Here is a 22861-nt window from a genome sequence, read left to right as displayed (position 1 = left end):
CCTTTCCTGTCTCATATATAGGTGTTTGGAGGTCGCCTTTCTCAATTAGTCAAAAACTGGACATCCCAAACTACAAACAAATCGCATTAGAGGTTATCCATGGTGACCATTCCAATTACTGACATTTCCTTCCCAGTTCTTCTTCAGGGATTTTACAACAGGAAGTGAACTCCCTGCACCTCAGGGGAGCCATAGAAAAAGTTCCATCTCAATACCATGGGAAGGGATTCTATTCCTGTTGCTTCCTGATTCCCAAGAATAATGGAGGCCAGTTCTCAGTCTATGTCAGTTAAGTTTATTCAAAATCTAAAATTCCACATGATCTCCTTGGCGTCGATAATTATCTCATTAGAGGAGGGCAAATGGTTCACGGCTCTCGATGTGAAAGATGCATATTTTCATATAGATATTCATCCAGTTCACAGGAGTTTCCTTGGGTTCCTCTTTGATCATGACCATTAACAATTCAGAGTCCTCCCCTTTGGTCTGGGCGGAGCACCCGGGGTGTTTACATTTTCTCAGTTATGGCTGCTGGGATGAAAAGAGAAGGATTTACAGTCTTCTCATACCTCAATGACTGGCTTCTCAGAGGCAACTTTAAAAAGGGAAGAAGGGGAGTCTGGGGAACTACAGACGTGTCAGCCTCACCATTTTGAAGCACTTGGAGGAGAGGAAGGTAATCAGGAACAGTCAACATGGATTCACCAAGGGCAAGTCATGCCTGGCCAACCTGATTGCCTTCTGTGATGAGATAACTGTCTCTGTGGATATGGGGAAAACAGTGGACATGATTTACCTTGACTTTATCAAAGCTTTTGATATAGTCTCCCACAGTATTCTTGCCAACAAGTTAAAGAAGTATGGATTGGATGAATGGACTATAAGATGGATAGAAAGCTGGCTAGATCGTCAAGCTCAACAGGTAGTGATCAACGGCTCAGTGTCTAGTTGGCAGCTGGTATCAAGCGGAGTGCCCCAGGGGTCAGTCCTGGGACCAGTTTGTTCAACATCTTCATTAATGATCTGGATGATGTGATGGATTGCACCCTCAACAAGTTCGCGGATGACTCTAAGCTGGGGGGAGAAGTAGATATGCTGGAGGGTAGGGATAAGGTCCAGAGTGACTTAGACAAATTGGAGGATTGGGCCAAAAGAAATCTGATGAGGTTCAGCAAGGACAAGTGTAGAGTCCTGCACTTAGGACGGAAGAATCCCATGCACTGCTACAGGCTGGGGACCGACTGGCTAGGCAGCAATTCTGTACAACAGGACCTGGGGATTACAGTGGACGAGAAGCTGGTTATGAGTCAACAGTGTGCCCTTGTTGCCAACAAGACTAACGGCATATTAGGCTTCATTAGTAGGAGCCACTGCCAGCAGATGGAGCGAAGTGATTAGTCCCCTCTATTCGGCACTGGTGAAGCCACAACTGTAGTATTGCGTCCAGTTTTGGGCCCCCCAGTACAGAAAGGATGTGGACAAATTGGAGAGAGTCCAGTGGAGGGCAACAAAAATGATTAGGGGGCTGGGGCACATGACTTATGAGGAGAGACTGAGGGAACTGGGCTTATTTAGTCTGCAGAAAAGAAGAATGAGGGGGGATTTGAGAGCAGCCTTCAACTATCCGAAAGGAGGTTCCAAAAGGATGGAGCTAGGTAATTCTCAGTGGTGTCAGATGACAGAACAAGGAGCAGTGGTCACAAGTTGCAGTGGTGGAGGTCTAGGTTGGATATTAGGAAAAACTATTTCACTAGGAGGGTAGTGAAGCACTGGAATGGGTTACAATGGAGGTGGTGGAATCTCCATCCTTAGAGTTTTTAAGGCCCAGCTTTACAAATCCCTGGCTGGGATGATTTAGTTGGGGTTGATCCTGCTTTGAGCAGGGGGTTGGATTAGATGACCTCCTGAGGTCTCTTCCAACCCTAATCTTCTATGATCCTATAACTCCTAAAAGGAGGTCCACAGGGCAATCTGTGTTCTGCTCAATCTTTTACCTTCCTTAGGTGTCTGCATCAATCACGCAAAATCCATGTTGGCCCATATGAGGTGCATAGACTTCATAAGGGTGACATTAGACTCAACTACACAAGAGCGTATCTGCCTCTCGAAAGGTTTCAGGCCACAAGCATTCTCATGCACCAGATCTCTGTTAGATCATCAGTCAGAACTTGCCTTTCCCTCCTTGGCCACATGACTTCATGTGCATATGTGACACCGTTTGCCAGGCTACATCTACAATGCCTAGAAACCATAAACAAGGTCCCAATTCCACTCATGTTACCAGGCTCTCTTGTCTGGTGGACACACCAACACCTGAAGCAACCATCATTACTGGTGCCTCCCTTTTGAGTCACAGTGTACACCTGGGAGATCATATGGTACAGATCGTCTAGACCTCCATCAGTCTGGAATGCATATCAGCTTACTAGAACTCAGTGTGGTCCATTGAGCCTGCAATGCCTTCCTCCCATGACTCATCCAATCCAAACACTTTCAGATAACATTGGACAATATGCAGCAATATCTTATATAAAGAAGCAAGGGGGAATGAGCTCTCTCTCTTTGTGCATCATATCACATAACTCCATCAACACTATACTTACTAGGGATGCAAAATTCCCTAGCAGACTGCCTGAGCAGATGTTTTTCCACAAATCACGAATCAGAGTCATGATTTGGTTATCAATGACATGTTTGCTCAGTGGGTAATGCCAGCCTGAGACCTTTTCGCCTCTCACGTGAACAGGAAGCTTCCTCAGTATTTCTCCAGAGCATCCCTGGGAAAGACTTATTGGGAGATGCCCTCATGTTGTGGAAGGGCCGCATGGGGTATGCTTTCTCTCTAATTCCTTTGATACCACATTTTTTCCCCTGAGCTCTGCTGAGATAGAGGACAGAGCTACACTAGAAGTGCTACATCGGCACAGAGAGGTCTGCATCGGCATATTTACTCCATTGCACCCAACTGGCCAAGACAGGTCCGGTTCACTGATGTAAGGAAGCTTTTGGTAGAGCCAACCATGAACATCCACACATTGCCGGACCTTCTAACACAGCACAGGGGCAAGGTCACAATCCAGGGCCACTGCAGTTCAGAGCCTGGTATTTGGATCGGCATCAGGGATAGAATGCTCATGTTCCAAGAGGGCAATCCATCTTTAACCAAAGTGGAAAAGAGTCTACGAGAAGCTGTTCCTCAGCTAAATGGAAGTTTTCCTCAGTTTGGGTTCATCAACACAATTTGTCTCTGGACTCTGTCAGAATCCTTGATATATTAGAATTATCTCTTTACCCTTAAGCCTTTGGGTCTTGCATTCAATTTCCTGTAAGTGTATTTAGCAGCAATCAGTGCTTTCCATCCTCTAGTGCAGGGATGGCCAACCTGAGCCTAAGAAGGAGCCAGAATTTTCCAATGTACATTGCCAAAGAGCCACAGTAATACATCAGCAGCCCTCCCATCAGCTCCCCCCGCGCCCAGCACTTCCCACCCACCGGCAGCCCTGCCGATCAGCACCTCTCCCTCCCTCCCTCCCCCCACCTCCCGATCAGCTGTTTTGTGGCGTGCAGGAGGCTCTGGGGGTGGGAGCGGAGGAACGAGGGCACAGCAAGCTCAGGGAAAGGGGCGGGAAGGGGTGGAGTGGGGGCAGGACCTGTGTCAGAGCCAGGGGTTGAGCAGTGAGCACCCCCTTGCACATTGGAAAGTTGGCGCCTGTAGCTCCAGCCCCGGAGTCTGTGCCTATGCAAGGAGCGGCATATTAACTTCTGAAGAGCCACATGTGGCTCCGGAGTCACAGGTTGGCCACCCCAGCTCCAGTGGATAACTGTATGATTTTTCACATACCATCACAACTAGATTTTTTAAGGGAATTCTCAGATCCTTTCCACCAGCGATGAAGTCCGCACCACAGTGGGACCTCAGTTTTGTTCAGTTGTCTCTCACTGAGACTCCCTTTGAGCCTCTGGCTCCATGCTCTATGATCCAACTGTCCATTAAGGTGGCCTTTCTGATAGCCATAACGTCCAGAAGAGTCAGAGAACTGGGAGCGCTTATGGCCATAAGTCATCTGGCCTGGATGTTTTAGACATAACAAATCCTGCATCTTGGCAGGGGGTCAGACTTGATGACCCTTGCAGTCCCTTCTAATCCTATGATTCTATGGTGGGCCCACCATATAGTACTTTCTGTAAAGAAAAGGTCCCCCCACTCCAGATTCATACCTAAGGTAGTTTTCAAGTTTCACATGAGTCAGGTCATCCACTCCCCTGTATTTTTTCCTAAACCACGTGCCTTGGAAGAGGAGAGAGGACTGCAATCTCTGGACATCCGGAGAGCTTTGGCCTTTTAGACCAAACTAAAGTAAACCAAATTAAACTAATCCAAACTAAACTAAACCAAAGACACCTAAACTATTTTTTCCCATAGAGGAATGATCAAGAGGTCAACCTATATCGGTGCATAGGCTTTTGAAATGGATCTTGCGTTGTATTACTCTGTTACCAACTAGCTGGCATCCCCCCACCAGAAGGGGTAAAGGCTCATTCCACCAGGAGCAAGCTACTTCAGCTTCATCTCTGAGTGAGATACCCATACTAGATACATGTAAGGCAGTGTGATGGGGTATGCAAACCCCACACTGGTCAACAAGGGGTTAAGGAGCTGGTCTTGGCTCAGCCAGCTCCACCCTGCCACACCTGCAAGCGATGCACAGACTAGAGGGGGAGTTTAAAGGAAGCAGAATAGCTCATTTGGGGGCAGACAAGAGAAGAGCACAAATCTGCAATTCGCAGCTCCTGAGAAGAGCTGAGTGAAGGCAAGATCTCGCCCTACAACAACTGCCCAAAGGTCCCTCCCTGATAGAAGGGAGGACCTACTTCAGATACACCCCTAGAGGAAGGCATTCCTCTCTCTCTTGTATAGACTCAGTTTGTTTGTGTTAAGTCACCTAGTTTTGTTTATGGACTATCCCAGCAGAGGAGAGACCTGAAAGTGAGCTGGCTGAGGGCCAAGCAACAGGAGGAGGCAGCTGCCACCCTAAGGAAGAGGGAGCTATCACACCATGCACAACAACAAGGAGCTACCAAGCAATGAGCTGATCCCCTGCACATTTCCTTGCCACAGATAGTGAATTTTGGGCAATCGTGCAGTGGTAGGAAGTGGCCTTGGGAAGGCTGTCAGACCTTTGATAGTCCTCACAGGGCCCTGGGATAACTGCATCTCCCCTGGTGAAGTCTCTAATAACTTGCCATGAAATTTTACTTGGGACATGTCATTAGCCTTTGGAAACAAGAGACTGTTAAACTTAGGCTCTTCCTTACATAGTGATAATATGCTAGGCTTATCTTCCTTCACTTTATTTTTAGCACATTGTGGAATTGAGTACCATGTTCACAGAAAGCACATTTACGTAGTCTTGGTGTGCATATGCACCCAGTAGAATATATTAATTGGTCTTCCAGTTCACTCTGTCTGGTTTCATAATTATTAGGGGAGAGAAAAGGTTAGGACATGCTTCTTAGAAATTTCTTCCATAGTGCTTTGCAATTGCAAAATAAATGGAAAGTTGGGCCTACTCTCAATTTCCATACCACTTTTAAGAATGAATTTAGTTTGAAATGAGGGGTGTCCTCATTTTTTGACAATCACACAACATGGAACATAGTAATAGTTGCATCCGTTTTTTAAAATGCTTTTACTTGTGTTGTGATGCAGGCAGGGACTACTGTTCTGTAACTGGGGGGCTGTATTCATCAGAGCTACTCTAAGGGGTAAGGGAGAGAATTCTAGCTGTTGCTCTAGGATTCTGCCTATCAGAGGAAAAATTTTGTCCCCCTTACCCATCTGCTTTAGGAGGACAAGGACCAGGCCTGGGCAACAGAGAAGAGCTGTAGGTAACCAGCTGAATTGTCTGGGAAGCATGGGAAGTACATTCCTCTGAGCCATCTTCTGATTGACTAGTGGTGAGGGTCTCAAAACTCTCCCCCCCCGCCCCTTTCACTCACCAGCCACATACCCTCCCCATGTACACCAGACACACATGTAGGAGCCGGAAGCAAGAGAAAGCTGTCTGCTGTTGTCCAGGTAGAGAGCTTTATAAGAGTATATGATTTCTTGTTCTAACCAAGAAATGTAATTTTTGGCTGTTATTCCTTTTTAAACTGCTTGAAAGAAGATATGGGAGACTTCTTTTAAAATTTTAACCTAGATATTATAATATGTAACTGTTCAATGTCTTCTATGTTTGTTTTTTTCCTTCCCCACAAAGGCGGCTTTCTTCACTTATGTGGGAAGTTCGGTACATAGAACATAATACACGCACGTTCAATGAACCAGGAAGCCCTATTGTTAAATCTGCCAAATTCGTTACAGATCTTCTGCTACACTTCATAAAGTGAGTTGATGAACAGATCTAATATTTTTGTTCTGTTTTCTAACAATAGATAAAAAGCATGAATTGTCATATTAAATCATTAGAACACAAGGCTCTAGTATGACAGTTTTTCTTCTCAATCTTACCCTTCATGTTGATCTTCAAAACAGAATTGTTTCAAGGAAAGTTCAGAAAAGCTGCAGCGGTTCTATATTTGTTTGACAAAGTCGTCATATATGTTCAAATCTGTATTAATTAGCTGAGAGTGGGCAAATAATACTTATGAGCTATATCACAGAATGTTGATTAGCAAATGCATATTAAAATAATTTGAAAAGAAAATATCTACAGATTTATTTATCTAGTAAGCCATAATTGGCTCATAAGGAGATGATCTAGCACAGCAGTTCTCAAACTATGGGTTGGGATCCCAAAGTGGGTCGGGACCCCATTTTAATGGGGTCACCAGGGCTGGTGTTAGACTTGCTGGGCGCCGGGCTGAAGCCCAAGCCCCACTACCCAGGGCCAAAGCCCAAGCCTGGGGGCTTCAGCCCTGGGCAGCGAAGCTCAGGCATTGTCTTCAGCCCTGAGCAATGGGACTCAGGTTACAGGCTCCCTGCTTGAGGCTGAAGCCCTAGGGCTTTGGCTATTGCCCCTCCCACCTGGGGCGGCAGGGCTCAGGTCGGCTCAGGCTTCAGTCCCCACTTCCTGGAGTCCTGTAGTAATTTTTGTTGTCAGAAGGGGGTCACAGTGCAGTGACGTTTGAGAACCACTGTTTGATATGCATTTCTTAATATTGCCTCAATGTATATGTATTTACTGGAGTCACTGAAACTTATCATTTGTGACTTTGACGCAGGATGTATATTCTGTAGTGAAGAGCCCTCAAATATTTTAAAGTTATTGCACACGTGTAGCAACTTGCCTGGAAACATCAATGTTTCTGTTTATTTTGTTTTCAAAATAGTAAAGGTGATGTGTAAATTAATTCCAGTTTATAAGTCAGTGTTTTAAGCTACATAGTAAAGGAGCAATAAAATATCCCAAAACAGTAAATCTGTGTGCTTTTAGGATTGGGAGGGTTTTTGGTAGCATTCCATGTATTTCTTATTTTTTTTTAATCCATTGTTCCTACATGCTTTTTTGTTGACTAACATCTAAACACAAAAGTTGCCCTGGTTTAACTAAAGATACCTTTTTTAAAAACTGATTTAGCTAAGCTAGTGCAAAACACCACGTGGACATTCTTATTTTGGTTTAATAATAGCTTGTATTGTTTTAGTTTGTGCCCATTAAAACACACCTTTAAATCAGCCCCTGCAGCTTCTTTGTGTAGATTAGGTCTGAGTCTGTAAGTTATATAATCACTGACCTGAAAAAGCAGAACATCTCGCAGATGTTGTGATTGTCCTTTACTACTCTTGGCCCTAGGCAATTAACATTTTTATCAGTGACTTGAAAGAAAACAAAATCATTACCGATAAAGTTTGCAGATCACACAAAAATTGGGGAAGCAGTAAACAATCAAAAAAGGACAGGTCACTGACAGGGTGGATTTGATTTAAATCACTAGTCAGGAAGTCTTGATTTAATCATGGTTTTCTACATAAAAGTGCATTCTTGTTGGTTGTTATAGCCTTAATACATATTCTTCACAACTCAGAGATAGATGTAGGTTTCATTTTTAGAGGGTACACACTATATATTTTTAAACTGATTTATTTTGAAAACTTTTCAGATTAGTTTTACAGCTATATCAGAAAATGAATGATTGTTCGGTTATTTTATTTACCAAAGGTAATTGAAGCAGATATTTATGAAGTCACTGGGAGGTGAACTATCCCCAATTCAATAGGTTAATCATTAATATTTGGAAGATTTTCTTGCCTTGCTGTATTAGGAGGAGAACATCACCAGCCAGACATTTAAATTGTTTTATTTAACTAAAACAACAACATTAAGTATTCTGGATTTTTTTCTTCAACCGCAAACATATTATATTTTAACAAAACAAGTATATGTCCCTCGCTTCTCACATTTATCTCCAGACTTCTTCTCCTTGTTCAGATCTGTTCTGCCCCCAACAATCTTCTATTCATTGAACTTTTTGAAACTTTGCACTTTTAGAGAGAGGTAAGGAATTGATTCTGTGTACACAAATTTGCAGAGGGACAATAGAGTTAAAGTCTGCTATGTCTCACCTCTCTCTATTTATTTATTTATTTATTTATTTATTTAAAAATATTTTTGCTGTTAACAAGCATGTTACCTCTGGAGACAAATCCACAGTTTGAGAACTGCAAAACTAAGCATCTCTGATGGTATCTTCTAGACTGAGCACTGAGTCCCATTGGGTAGATAGAAAGATTAACCTAAATAATCTATGTAGAAACCCCTGGAGTCCCATAAAATTGGGTCCCTAATCCATGAAATATTGGAACTCATCTACAAAACTTTTCTTAAACATTACATTTTAGGTTATGCTCCAAGGTTTTGTATTCTAAGAGGTTAAATCCCAAAATAATGTATTTGGGATAAAGTCTAGAATTTTTATAACTGATTATTTTATGCTGAAGGAGTGACATTTTTAATTTAAAAATATCTGTTACTGTAAAAAATTAGCCTTGGCAGAATTAGATTTTTATCGGTAAATGTTGATTTCTCCGTACATACACACATGCCAACAGAAAATATTTCCGTTGATGATAACTAAAATTTACAACTCAGCAAAGTAAGAAAAATGCTTATGAGTAACTTACTAGATTTTGATATAAGGATAGTTACTTCATGTATTCTGACGTGATGTTAAAACTTAATAATCGTTGAAACGCAAGTAAAGTTTTTGAATCTCAACATCTACTATCATTGAGTAATTATTGTCTGATCTCCCCATTATTTCCTGTAACTGTGAAAATTTAAATTGATAAAAATGAATAAAAGCTTACAAATAAACATCGATATCAGCCATCGAATTAAAAGAAATCAAATTATGCCAACCCTAAAAGTAATCCGTTAATATGTCATATATTTTGAGAAATTTAGATAATCAGATTTGTGGAGGTTCCTTACAAATTCCAATGTAATAAACTAACTTTCTTATTGCTATATTTCTGTGTAGAATTAGTATGGCATTAATCAGTATTTCTGTAGTCATGATTATGTATGACTTGAAAAAATGTGTTCCACCTCTAAAAACAAGTTGATAATACACAAAGGGATGAAAATATACACCTGTTAACGTACAATATTTCTTGCTGTACAGAGACCAGGCTTGCTATGATATAATTCCATTATATAATACAATGAAGAAGAAAGTCTTGTCTGACTCTGATGAGGTAAGCTAACAAAAGACCACCAGCATGTCAAAATTCCACTTTGATTTTTTTTTATTCTGTTTGAAAAATAATTGTTTAATGTGAAAATAGCTAAGAGTAACCCCAGTATGATGTCTTAGTACACTGCACTAGTGTTCAAGAGAAATGGGGTTTTACTACTTGCCGCAGCTTCCTGCTGCAAAGGCAGTATATTCAGCCCATTGTGAGAGGATAGAGACTGTCCTGTGCCATCCAACTGCAGTCCTTCAAATCAGTTGAGGAGCAGTGGGTGAAATTCCCCCCACCCTCCAAACCAGAGGGCTTATGTGGTACATAAACTTCGTGCACATTGTCTGTATGGGAGTGAATTTCACTCCACATTTACAAACTCAGAGACGTTCTAAACTGCTTTAAAAAAAATGATGGTCGTCATGTTTCAGAAATTTTAGGGTTAGGCAGGAAAATGTGATTGAAAAAAACAGCAAGTTTCTCAGGGTTCTTATGTGGAGCACCTTCCAAAGTGACAGAGAGAGAAATACAAAGAACTGAAAGTATAAATACAGTATGTAAGGAAACAATTTCTCAAATGTGTTTTATATTTTAATGTTGTACGACTCATATTTTTTTGCTCAAAGGAAGAAGAGAAAGATACAAACGTGCCAGGGACGTCCACTAGAAAAAGGAAGGTAATATTTTCCCTTACTTTGCTTCAGTGATTTATATCACTGTAAATAAGTGATCTAATCTAAATCTAAAATCTAAAAAAGGATTATACAAGAAACATTAAAAACTGAAATGCTCTAGGGAGGCATAATCCAGTCTTTAAAATATTATGTATCTTCCCCCGTGAGTCAACTTTAACAGTAGTAGTTTCTTTATTAGCTGTAATATTAAAAACATTTTTACCTGTTCCATTATGTATTACTGGTTTGCTAATGATGCGTCATACCTTAATTATTTTCATTTAATCACTTTACTCTTTAATTTGTGAAAACAGGTAGGCTGATTAATATACAGCAGTCACTATTGCCATTTCAGGATCATCAACCCAAGCGGAGGCTGCGCAACAGAGCACAGTCCTACGATGTTCAGGCTTGGAAGAGACAATGCCAGGAGTTGTTAAATCTTATTTTTCAGTGTGAGGACTCTGAACCTTTTCGCCAACCAGTGGATCTCCTTGAATATCCAGTGAGTATTTTAGTGGGGTCATTTAGCTGGTCATAGTTTGCATACTTGGGATGAGAAGGAGTTGCAGCTATCTTTTTCAACAGTGTTTTATCAAAATCACTGTAGTGGCTTTAGTCTTATCTAGGCAACCTGACTCAATTCCTGAGCCTTTGGTCAGCTGGAGTAATCAGGATAAACTTAATAATTTGAAGCTCATGATCATGCCCTTATGCTTCTGAGATAATTATATAGTTAGATTTTTACCAAAGCAAAATGGTTATTTTTTGGGATTGTTTTTCATGTCAATATTTAATTATAGGCAGAGTTGGCAGCTGTGCTTATAAGACCCTATTTTTAGTAGCTTATAACCTAGCTAAATTCTAACTGTTGAGGCTAGAATTTCCATACCAATTGTCTGCCTTAGGCTGAATTACTTTTGTAAATTTCAGCAAAAAACCCGAAAACGTTTGGTTATTTCTGAGAACGAGCTGTGGGAAAAATACAAAATTTGGCAGGTGATAATCCTGGTGTCAAGGATGTGCCTTGTGTTGTACTTGTGAAAATCTATCCAAGTTTGGCCATATTACAAACTTCTGAAAATTGCAGTTTGCACATACTCAGCAGAGGTTTGTTAGAGACCGGTAGCATTATTTTCCAAAGATATTGTCTTACTGAGCATGCTGCATCCCCTCACAGCTCCCACATACCAAACAGATTGTGCATACACTGTCGCCACGAAGTGACTAACCCCTGCTTAATCCCAGTACTTCTGGGAAGGAAGGGGGATGAGCAGGACTTTTCCTGAAATTTCTAATCCTGGCTGCTGGGGACCACTGTGGTACCTGCCTGGCACCAGAACTGGGAGCAGAGACTCTGTCCCCTCTTCTCTCTGTTCTTCTACTGCTGAAGCACAGGAAGTGAGGAGGAGGAGGAGGAGGAGAAAGCAGCCTGACTTGCTCAAATGCAGTTGAGCAAGAAGGCTGGAAAGCTTGAGACAGACAGATGCAGGCTTAGTAGATGCAAGCTGGGGGCAGTAAGAAGAGTGACACACACTAGCAAGTTGTGTGTTTCCAGTGCCCGATCAACCAAGAGGACAGCCTGTTGCTGCTGCTGCTCCCAATACCCGATTAACTTGAATGGTGAAGGTCTGTGCTTTGGATTTAATGGTCCAAATCCCGCTGATGATCCATGTGGCAGTCACTATGGTTCAATATGATGGATCTTTATTTTTATTTCAGTTTGCTTTTTTTAAAAAGTAGCAGTTTACACTAGAAAAAACCCCTAGGCCATACACTCCCCCTTCACATCCCCATACCGCCGAGATGTGTAGTAAATGAGGCTGGGATTGCAGGTAGAGAAAGGATAGGTATCATGCTTAATGCAGATGAATTAGAATGCTGGAGTATGAGATTTTATCCCTGCCTCTTCCACATTTAAAATTTAAAATGGACACAAATCAGATGTCAAGAATTATAACATTCAAAAACCAGTCTGAGAACACTTCAGTCTCTTTGGTCACTCGATGACAGAGCTAAAAGTGGCAATTCTTCAACAAAAAAACTTCAAAAACAAACTTCAATGAGAGACTGCTGAATTGGAATTAATTTGCAAACTGGATACAATTAACTTAGGCTTGAATAAAGACTGGGAGTGGATGTGTCATTACACAAAGTAAAACTATTTTCCCATGTTTATTTCCCCTCCTACTGTTCTTGTCAACTGCTGGAAATGGCCCACCTTGATTATCACCACAAAAGGTTACCCCTTCCCCCACCCCACCCCCCACCACCCTCTGCTCTCCTGCTGGTAATAGCTCACCTTTCCTGATCACTCTTGTTACAGTCTGTATGGTAACACCCATTGTTTCATGTTCTCTGTGTATATAAAATCTCCCCGCTATATTTTCCACTGCATGCATCCGATGAAGTGAGCTGTAGCTCACGAAAGCTTATGCTCTAATAAATTTGTTAGTCCCTAAAATGCCACAAGTACTCCTTTTCTTTTTTATGGATACAGACTAACACGGCTGCTACTCTGAAACCTGTCATTATACATGGATCAGTAATAGCTGTACTCAGAATGTATAAAGTACTATAAAAATGCTAAGTACTCTGAAAAAACTCAGACCCTAGACATCTCAAATTAGGCACCCAAATTTAGTGCTTCAATTCCCTGTAAAATAACAATATAATCATCACCATATCTCCTAAGGGTTTTGTAAAGAATAATGCATTAAAGTTTGTGAATCACTTAGATACTACAGTGATGAGTGTTATAGAAAAGTTTGTGGGGAAATTAATAATTCTGTACTCAGTGTAGAATTTGGATGGTGTGCAGTCATTAACGTGTAGGCTACAAATGAATGATGAGAATTAAAAAAGCCAGACTAACTGCTCATTGACTGAACAACATCCCTCCTGTGCACTGAGTGAGGAGAGGTCCAGTAGAAAAATTAGTATGTGATCATGTAATTAAAGTCTGTGTCATGATGCATATGCACAAGGGGGACAAGCTTAATTCTGGCACTTCCTAACTTTTGAGTACTTGACCCTGCAACACTAATGTCTTTTAATATACAGGGTTTTTTTGTGTAATAATAGTATTTTAGGTGTTTTCTACTCTGTATAGCTATTTTTTTTTTTTTACCATAGCCTCTGCCTGAATAATCCAATAGTCAGTCATGTTTACTCTTCTCTCGAGGTTGTTAATTTGATAAGATGTTCCTTCACATTTTCCTTCTAAAGTTATCACTACAGGCCTGAAAGGCCATCAGTGTTCACAGAGAATTCATCAAACATTTCACTAACTGATCCTTATCTAAAGGTGGTTTCCCCATTGATTGCAGAAGTTGAAAAAAGTCCAGCACTGTCTTGGATTTAGATGTATGTTGGAAAGTTCACCAAGTTATCGTTGGTTTATAAAAAATTAAATAAGTGTACAGAAATAGTAGCTGTCCTGTTGTGTTAACTGTTGTTTTGGGTACATTTGTGAAAGTTCTTTGGAGCAGTCTTAATCACATTAGAAGAGTGATGCGCAAACTTTTCCATTTGCATCCCCTCCCTTGCCAGTAATGGAATCTGTTCGTACCCTCCTCCCCATTACTGCACAGCCAGCCAAAGCTTCCTCAGCAGCAGAGCTTGGGCTGAAGGCAGAGCTGGGGGTGGGAAGGGATGGGGATGGAGCTAGGGCTAGAGGCAGAGCTGGTCCAGGGGTGGAGAGAGAATGAGGGCAGGTGGTGGAGTGGAGCTGGGGTTGGGAGAGAAGCGAGGCTGGGGATGGAGCAGGGCTGGAAGCATTGCGCTTTCTCCCTGCCTTTGGTGGGGGCTGGCCTGGGCCCTGCCGCGCCGTGCCTCCCCTCCTACCTCTGAATGTTTCTTCACACCCCCATAAATGGGTGTGCCCCACAGTTTGGGGACCATTGCATTAGAAGCTAGGTTACTCCCTTGTATAGAATTTTCATACAAACAGAGAGCAGTATTCTCACTGACTATTTAAAAAATGAAGTGGGAAACTTAACCTTAACTAAACTCCATATTCTCCAAATGAGAAGTGGGTTTACCTTCAACTGAGCTGAGCTAGCTGGTGCACTGAGCAGCAGAGTTGAGGCGCTGCCTATTCTGTGGGGCTGCCTGCCCTCTTGTACTGGAGGGGAAGAAGCAGTCCCAGGGAAGTTGCTTTCCCTGCCTCTGTGACATGATGCTGGCACGTAATTATGTGAGATCAGCATACACCTACCTAGGAGGCATATTCTGCCACCCTTCCTCTCAGTCAGTAGTACTTTTACTGCAGAAGTACAGTAGTCCCACTGATGTTTTTAACCTCTTTTGCCAGTTTTACCACAAAATTTCAAGTTTTGTAAACTTCCAGCCAGCTCTAGTTACAATATTATATGGTTGCAAATGTTTGTGCACATCTTGATAGCATTGCTGTATTCTTTTCTTTAAATATAAATGTTTTAAAATATATTTTACTTGTTCCTCATTACCTCCTGCTTTCAAGGTATTAGTTGCATATTATCATGCATTGATAAGGTTTTCTTGTTGCTGTCTTTTGTTGTGAGCCATTGAGTTTTGCTTCAACTTGCACCTTTTTGAAGTGAATGTGATATTTAGCTGTAACTTACATAAAAATACTATATAAGACTTACTGTGCTTAAAAAAACTAAATATAATTTTGATACAACATAATCTTTTGGGGATTAATTTCCAAATTACTTCATTTGGACCTGAGTTCAGAGACAGAAAGTTTTTCAAATGTTCACTTTAGCCATGATGATTTTCCCAAGGTCACACTCTATTTAGATGATTTTTCACTTACAGTACATTTAAATAGGAATGAGCAGCTATTGTAACTGCAGAACGTTTGAGTGTCAAATTTAGTTGCCTTGGAAATCTTGGCTTCCTCAGCATTGCTCTGTATTTAACAGGATGGAGAGCACGTCATCACCATAGTCCTGCTTCCAGAATTTTCCTTAACTTAGATTTTTCTTCAGTGTTGATTAGGTTTCTCAAGGTAAGGTATTGAAAATTATTAAAAGGAAAATAAGTGCTTCTTTGTTGGGGAGACACTGAATAGGGTCTTTCTTGCCAAATCTCCAACCATCATGCCTTTGAGGTAACCTAAACTCTCAACATCAGCCAGCAAGGAGTATACTTCTTTGGCTCAGATTTTGCAGCAAGGTAGGCAATAGTAATAATAAAACAAGACTTGTCCTTAAGAATCTGATACTTCCGCCTACATGCACATACATATGTGTCCTCCATTTGGACACAATCTGGTTCTGATGGTCTGATGCATGAACTTAATCCTCTGATGAGAGTGTCTGGGTCTTCAAAACCTTCTTGTAATGTAAGAGTTCTCCCACTTCTCTTGTAGTCTGGAAGAAATTATTGGTTTAAAGAGAGGTCTGTTAAGCCTATAAAATTAGTATAGGTTTTGTTCCCAGAAAGGATTAAACAATATTTTGCTATCAGTTCCCTAAATTTGTGTGGCCTTCATTTTGGAGGCTAGTAGGATTTTTTAAGGATCTACTGTAGGCTATCACCAACATTCAAATTATCTTTTATTCAAATTCGTTTTTTAAAAGCAACTGTGCTGAAATTCTAGGTGCTTTTGATGAAGTTTGGGAGTTGTTGGGCCATCCGGGGAAAAATGTTAGGGGGAGAGATATAAATACCCACCTTTTGTTCATAACTGCCTTAAATTAGAATTGAAATTGTTCTCTTCCTACTGCATTCCTGCTTTCAGTGAGGCTGAGGCACATCCCTATCTTAGATATCAAAAGGGGTATGAAATTTACTTAAATAGAGCTATGAATTTTCTTCTTGTTGAAGTTGTTCATTTACCAAATGGAGTTGATTTTGCACCAATGTTGCTTAAAATGCTCAAGTTTAAGGTCATCTCTGCCAGGAGCAACATTGCCTCTTTCAGATAAGGAAGCAGTGCTTCCCTAGAATAGATCTTGAAAGATGCTTTTGTGGTCTTCCATGGAGACTTTTAAAGTTGACATAGAATTTGGCAAAGCTATTCTAATTGACAAGTAATTTTGTCCTACTGAATGAGAAATGCTAGACCCAACAAAAATAATTTCTGTTACATGTTGATTTGCTAATCATTTTTATAGGATTACAGAGATATTATTGACACACCAATGGATTTTGCTACAGTTAGAGAAACTCTGGAAGCCGGCAATTATGAGTCTCCAATGGAATTATGTAAAGATGTGAGACTTATTTTCAGCAACTCTAAAGCTTACACACCAAGCAAAAGATCAAGGGTAAGGATATACAATTTATTCACCCAAATTCTTGATATGTATTTATTTAAGGGAAGTTCACATACCTCAGAAACATGCAAGATAGTAAATGATTTTTGTCAGATTAAATGTTAAAACAAAGCTGGGGTATTTCTTAACTCCAAAAAGTTTAAATGCTTATTCCATCATAAATATTATTCCTATTATGTGACAAACAGAAGAATGTTCAGCAAGCTACAGTATAAATAAGAAGAGTGTGCTTTGGTCATTAAAGGCTTGAAAGTTCTATGCTGCTACTACCTTGGATTTTCAGTTACCATCTTTGGGATGAGGTGTAAATGAATAACTATTTGAGACAAGGTTGAAAAAGTGATAAATTGTGTGGAGGGGGAGGGATGTGTGGAAAATGTGGTATGATTGGACACACTGTGACACAGATATTTGTAAGAGGATAATAGTTGATTCTCCATAACTGAAACTGCCTCCAGAAATCCCCACACTTGGGATTACACAAATCTCAGAATTTTAGTTAGCCTAGGAGAGAACAGTGACATTCTGCACCGTTCAGTGGTGTTCACTGACACTGATAAGTGGCATTTCCCTGTTTTTTCCATCTGACAGTTGATTTTGGAACTGCTGGTCACTGAGATAGTAGCTCTACATCAGTGGTTCTCGACCAGGGGTATATGTATCCTTGGGGGTACGCAGAGGTCTTCCAAGGAATACATCAACTCATCTAGATATTTGCCTAGTTTTACAACAGGCTACATAAAAAGCACTAGCAAAATCAGTACAAACTAAAATGTCATACAATGACCTGTTTATACTGCTATATATACAATACACTGAAATGTAAGTACAATATTTATATTCCAATTGATTTATAATTATATGGTAAAAATGAGAAAGTACGCATTTTTTCAGTAATAGTGTGCTGTGAAAGTTCTGTATTTTTATGTCTGATTTTGTAAGCAAGTAGTTTTTAAGTGAGGTGAAACTTGGCGGTACATAAGACAAATCAGACTCCTAAAAGGGGCACAGTAGTCTGGAAAGGTTCAGAGCCACTGCTCTACATTTTCTCTTGAAAAAAAATTTCCTTCACTTTAGGTACTTAGTCTTCTGGTTTGAGAAATCCTATGGAAGTAACGGCAGCACATAAATGTATTGGTGATGCAAACTTCAGCATGCTACTAGTGACCTTTCTTCTGCTCATCAAGGGCTAAGTACTAACAACTAATTCTGAGACTTAAGAGGAGTGCAGTGAAGTATGCTGTGCTTGAGGGTTTATTCACATGTGTGACTGGTGCATTCTCCTCCAAGTCTTCTCATTTACTGTTGTCCTAATACAGGAGACAAATTTCTTAGCAGACAACCTCAGTCCTCCCTACTTATGTCATCCACCGGAACTGGAATGCTGTTACCGCCATACCTCTCATCAGTTTATTTAGAAATTCAAATTGTAGGCTTTTATCTTCAGTAATTTTAAGGTTATCAAATAAGGTTATTCCAGGTGTTTGTGGAGTTCGGTGTTTTCTCCATACACAAGCTATATACAGTACAGTGGAAGTGGCTTCCAATCTGGTTCCAGCATTCATTGGTGTTTCAGTCCCATTCAGTACCTCTCATTTTGGATTACTTGTACTTTTCTCTGAAAAGTATACCTGATAGCTACTTATGTCTGTCTCCTAGCAGGTCAGACATCAATCTTTATTTATCCATTTGTAAAGCAGGGTTTTAAGAGATTCCTTCACTTGCATCTTTTAATGAGGTGTTTGGCAACTGTCACACCTAACTGTAATATCTAGGTGCTGGACTGGCTGCTTGGTGCTTTTAGTGAGCTCTTAGCTGTTGTGTCTGCCTTCGTTTGTCATTTTCCAGGTGCTTTGTTCCCCCCCCCCCTCCCCTGCAAAAAGATACTCTAGCCAGTCCGTTTGTTTGTTTTCCCAGATCTATGGCAACTGTACTCTATTAACTGGATATGAAACAAACTCTCATCTGCTAGGTGGCTAGGACCAGGTCTCTCCATGAATCATCCAAACTCTCTGTAGGCTTACGGGTAAAGACTAAGGGAATATCTGAGGTACCCAGATAGTCCATTTAATTAGAGCTGTGGCAGTGCTTGCAGCCCACTTTCTCTCTCCTCTTGGGGTGGATTGCTACTGCTGAGTAATGTCCTGATATGGGGATATATGGACACAACTTAATGTGGGGAAAATGAAATTACTTAGCACTGGATTACTGTGGTTCTCAAAATGTATTCCCATCACAGATGCACGCTGATACTTATTCCCTTTTACATCAAAGCCTGTAGTCTGGAAAGGCAGTCAGGAACTCAGGGAGAAGGCCATACACCTCTTTCTATGTGCCAATCTGTATATTTTCACAGGGTCATGGCCCACTTTTGGGTAAACTGCTTTGATGGTTCATGCTAGACCCTCAAGAGTACAGATCTGTGGAGTCTACTGTACATTTCATTTCATTCTTACTTAGACATTAAAACATCTCTTCCCTATTGTGACGATGCGACTCAGCAGGGAGGGGGAAGTGTTGACCTGGGAATGTGCCCTGGGGATGGGAGACCTGAGAGCCTGTCACCTGAGCCAGGAGGGGGAGGGGGAGGTAACACCTCTGCCCAGGAATGTGAACAGAGGCTGCAGCAGGGAACCTGCTGGGTGGGTTTAGTTCAGTTTGGGGCTGGGGAGAGGAACACAGGGAACCCCAGGGCTGGGGTCTAAGCTCCCTGCTCCCCCAGAAGGACGTGACTGAGTGGTCCTGGTTGTACCCACAAGCTCTGTTTTGGACTGTGTTCCTGTTGTCCAATAAACCTTCTGTTTTACTGGCTGGCTGAGAGTCTCAGTGGATCCCAGGAAGAGGGGTGCAGGGCCTGGACTCCCCCACACTCCGTGACAACTGGTGGCAGCGGTGGGATCTACTGCACCCCGTGAACGGCGCTTCCTGCAGTAAGTGACTGGGGAGCAGTAAAAGGAAGGGGAATTGACGGGGACCAGGCGTGCTGAAGATCCAGAGAGAGACGGTTTCGGGGGGCGGTTAACCCCTAGGAATGTGTGACCAGAGAGAAAGACTTTTGCAGTAACAGGGTCCCCCGGGGGATTGCAGCGAGCGGTCCCAGGGGCGGAGGAGTCTGCAGCTCGACCCTGGCAAAGAGTCGGTGACCTCAAGAAGGACCGGCACACGAGGGGCTTTTCCTGGAAACCGTGGGAAGCTGCCCGGCCTGCGAGTGGCCAGCAGGGAGATGTACGCTAAACGCCTTAAGAGCGACCTGGTGGAGCTGTGCAGGCAGAGGGGGCTGCGCATCGGGAGGTCCACCACGGAACAGCTGATTGCCCAGCTGGAGGAGAGGGATCGCTTGGATGACCCGATCCCTGTCCCTGAGGGAAGCTGCCCGGGGGACGCAGCGTGGGCCCTGGGGCCTGACCGGGCTGGGAGGGGTCAGACTGTTTCTGAGGACATCCGGAGACCCTTCCTACCTATGTCTGGGGGAGGGGTTGGGGGAAGCCCAGCGAATACCGAGGGCACCCTGACCCCGGCACCCAGCAGGGGATCCTCCCAGCGGAGCTCCCCATTCCTGGAGCGGATGCGGCTGGAATGGGAGAGGGAGATGAAAATGAGGGAGCTGGAGGATCATGAAAAACAACGTCAACATGAGGAGAAACAACGTCAACATGAGCAGGAGGAGAAGGAGAAACAAAGACAGCATGAACTGGAGCTGGCCAGGCTGAAGAGCAGTGGGGCCCCGGCTGCGGTGAGTGCGGGGGGACCCAGGACGGCAAGGAACTTTGATAAGTGCTTCCTGGCCCAGAGGAAGGAGGGGGAGGACATGGATAGCTTCCTGACGGCCTTTGAGAATGCCTGTGAGCTGCACAGGGTTGACCCTGCAGACAGGCTCCAGTTTCTCACCCCCTTACTGGACCCCAAAGCCGTGGAGGTGTACAGCCGAATGACAGGGGCGGAGGCAGGGGACTATGAACTGTTCAAACAGGCCCTGCTCCGTGAGTTTGGGCTGACCCCCGAGATGTACCGGAGAAGGTTCCGGAGTCAGCGTAAAACGCCTGAGGTCACCTACCTACAACTGGTCAACCGGATGCAGGGATATGCCCGCAAGTGGACAGCTGGGGCCCGAGCTAAAGAGGACCTGCTTGACCTAATTGTACTGGAGCAACTGTATGAACAGTGCCCTTCCGACCTGAGGCTGTGGTTGGTGGACAAAAAGCTCGAGAACCCCCAGCACGCAGGGCAGCTGGCCGACGAGTTTGTGAACAGTCGGTCAGGGGGTAGCCGGGAGGAGTCCCAAAAGAACAGGCCCCCCCCGATGCAGAGAGAGGGTCACCAGGGGGCCTCCCAGCGGGGAAATAGGGAGAACCCCCTCCCAAGGGGAACGCCTGGCGTCGGGCCCCTCCGACCCACTCGAGGGGACCAACGTGACCTGAGCTGCTATCACTGTGGCCAGAGAGGCCACGTGCGGTCCCAGTGCCCCGGGCTCAGGGACAAACTGAGCAGACCCAACCTACCCAGGGTTAACTGGGTAGGGACCCAGCTGGACGAGGGGCAGACGACCCAGGAAAGGGGGCCTACCAGTTTACCACCTGCCCCGGAGGGAAGAGTACCCCAGGCCAGCTCCACCAGAGGGCTGGAGGCTCTGGACTCAGGGTGGGCGTGGGGCTGTCCCTCCGGAGAGAGTGCCTTGTTCCCCTGGAGGTGGATGGGAGGAAGGTCAATGGATACTGGGATACGGGCGCGGAGGTGACGCTGGCCCGGCCCGAGGTGGTGGCCCCAGATCGGGTGGTGCCCAACACCTATCTGACCCTGACAGGGGTGGGCGGGACCCCATTTAAGGTGCCCGTGGCAAGGGTACACCTGAAATGGGGGGCCAAGGAGGGCCCCAAGGATGTGGGGGTACACCACCATTTGCCCACTGAAGTGTTGATGGGGGGAGACCTAGAGGACTGGCCAAGCAAGCCCCAGGCCGCCCTGGTTGTGACGCGTAGCCAGAGCCGGCGAGGGGCACTGCGCCCTGACCTCAGGGAGGGTATCACACCGGAGGCGCAGGACCCTACCCTGGTGGGGAGGGAGGGCCGAGGGGCACGGCTCAGAGAGGCGGAGGCCTCAGACCTGGCCAGCGAGAGGGAACCGGGCCCCGTCCCTGCCCCAGCCGCTGAGTTCCAGGCCGAGTTGAGGAAAGATCCTTCCTTGCGGAAGCTCAGGGACCTGGCCGACCTTGGTGTGGTACGGACCATGAGGAGAGGCTGCCAGGAGAGGTTCCTGTGGGAGAAGGGGTTCCTGTACCGAGAATGGGCTCCCACAAGGGAAGTAGAGTCCTGTGGGATCAGGAGGCAGCTGGTGGTCCCCCAGAAGTATCGCCGCAGGCTCCTGTACCTGGCCCATGACATCCCCCTCGCAGGGCACCAGGGAATCTGGCGCACCCGGCAGAGGTTGCTACAGAACTTTTACTGGCCCGGGGTCTTTACCACGGTCTGGCAGTATTGCCGATCCTGTGACCCCTGTCAGAGGGTGGGGAAGGCCTGGGACAAGGGGAAAGCGGCTTTGAGACCTTTGCCCATCATAGAGGAGCCTTTCCAGAAGGTGGCCATGGACATCGTGGGGCCTCTCAGCAGGACGACCCGGTCGGGGAAGAAATACATTCTGGTGGTGGTAGATTTTGCCACCCGCTACCCCGAGGCAGTGCCCTTAGCTTCCATTGAAGCAGACACCGTGGCCAATGCGCTCCTGACCATTTTCAGCCGAGTGGGGTTCCCCAAGGAAGTCTTGACAGACCAAGGCTCCAACTTCATGTCGGCCCTGCTCCGGTGCTTGTGGGAGAAATGTGGGGTCCGGCACGACTGGGCCTCAGCTTATCACCCCCAGTCCAATGGGCTGGTGGAGAGGTTTAACGGGACGCTAAAGATGATGCTGAGAACCTTTATGAACCAGCACCCGCAGGACTGGGACAAGTACTTACCTCACCTGCTGTTCGCGTACAGGGAGGTGCCCCAGGAGTCTACCGGATTTTCGCCTTTCGAACTGTTATATGGCAGGAGGGTGAGGGGCCCCCTGGACCTGATGAGAGACGAGTGGGAGGGGAAGGCCACTCCCGATGGAGAGTCAGTGGTGGAGTATGTCCTGATCTTCTGAGAGAGACTGGCGGAACTCATGGGCCTGGCCAGGGAGAATCTGGCCAGAGCCCAGAGGAAGCAGGTCTGGTATGACCGCACGGCACGGGCCCGTGCCTACGCCACCGG

The 22861-nt window shown here is 44.2% G+C and overlaps 1 protein-coding gene across 7 annotated transcripts in view; it reads left to right on the top strand.

Annotated features, from left to right (window-relative positions):
• The window catches only part of PHIP (PHIP subunit of CUL4-Ring ligase complex), a 305059-nt gene that overhangs the window by 262960 nt on the left and 19238 nt on the right, over positions 1 to 22861 (top strand). For 6 of the 7 annotated variants that reach the window (XM_073336505.2, XM_073336507.2, XM_073336504.2 and 3 more), the window contains 5 exons: positions 6264 to 6389; positions 9631 to 9703; positions 10318 to 10368; positions 10721 to 10870; positions 16473 to 16625. In XM_073336505.2, the coding sequence (XP_073192606.1) occupies positions 6264 to 6389; positions 9631 to 9703; positions 10318 to 10368; positions 10721 to 10870; positions 16473 to 16625 (553 nt within the window). Of the gene's footprint in view, positions 1 to 6263; positions 6390 to 9630; positions 9704 to 10317; positions 10369 to 10720; positions 10871 to 16472; positions 16626 to 22861 lie in introns of those variants that run through there. The other variant, XR_013635547.1, reaches the window with a different exon arrangement.

This window comes from Lepidochelys kempii, chromosome 3, assembly GCF_965140285.1.
Source record: "Lepidochelys kempii isolate rLepKem1 chromosome 3, rLepKem1.hap1, whole genome shotgun sequence".
NCBI lineage: Eukaryota > Metazoa > Chordata > Testudines > Cheloniidae > Lepidochelys > Lepidochelys kempii.
Note: the sequence above shows the minus strand (reverse complement) of the source record. Positions and strands in the feature narration are given on the sequence as shown.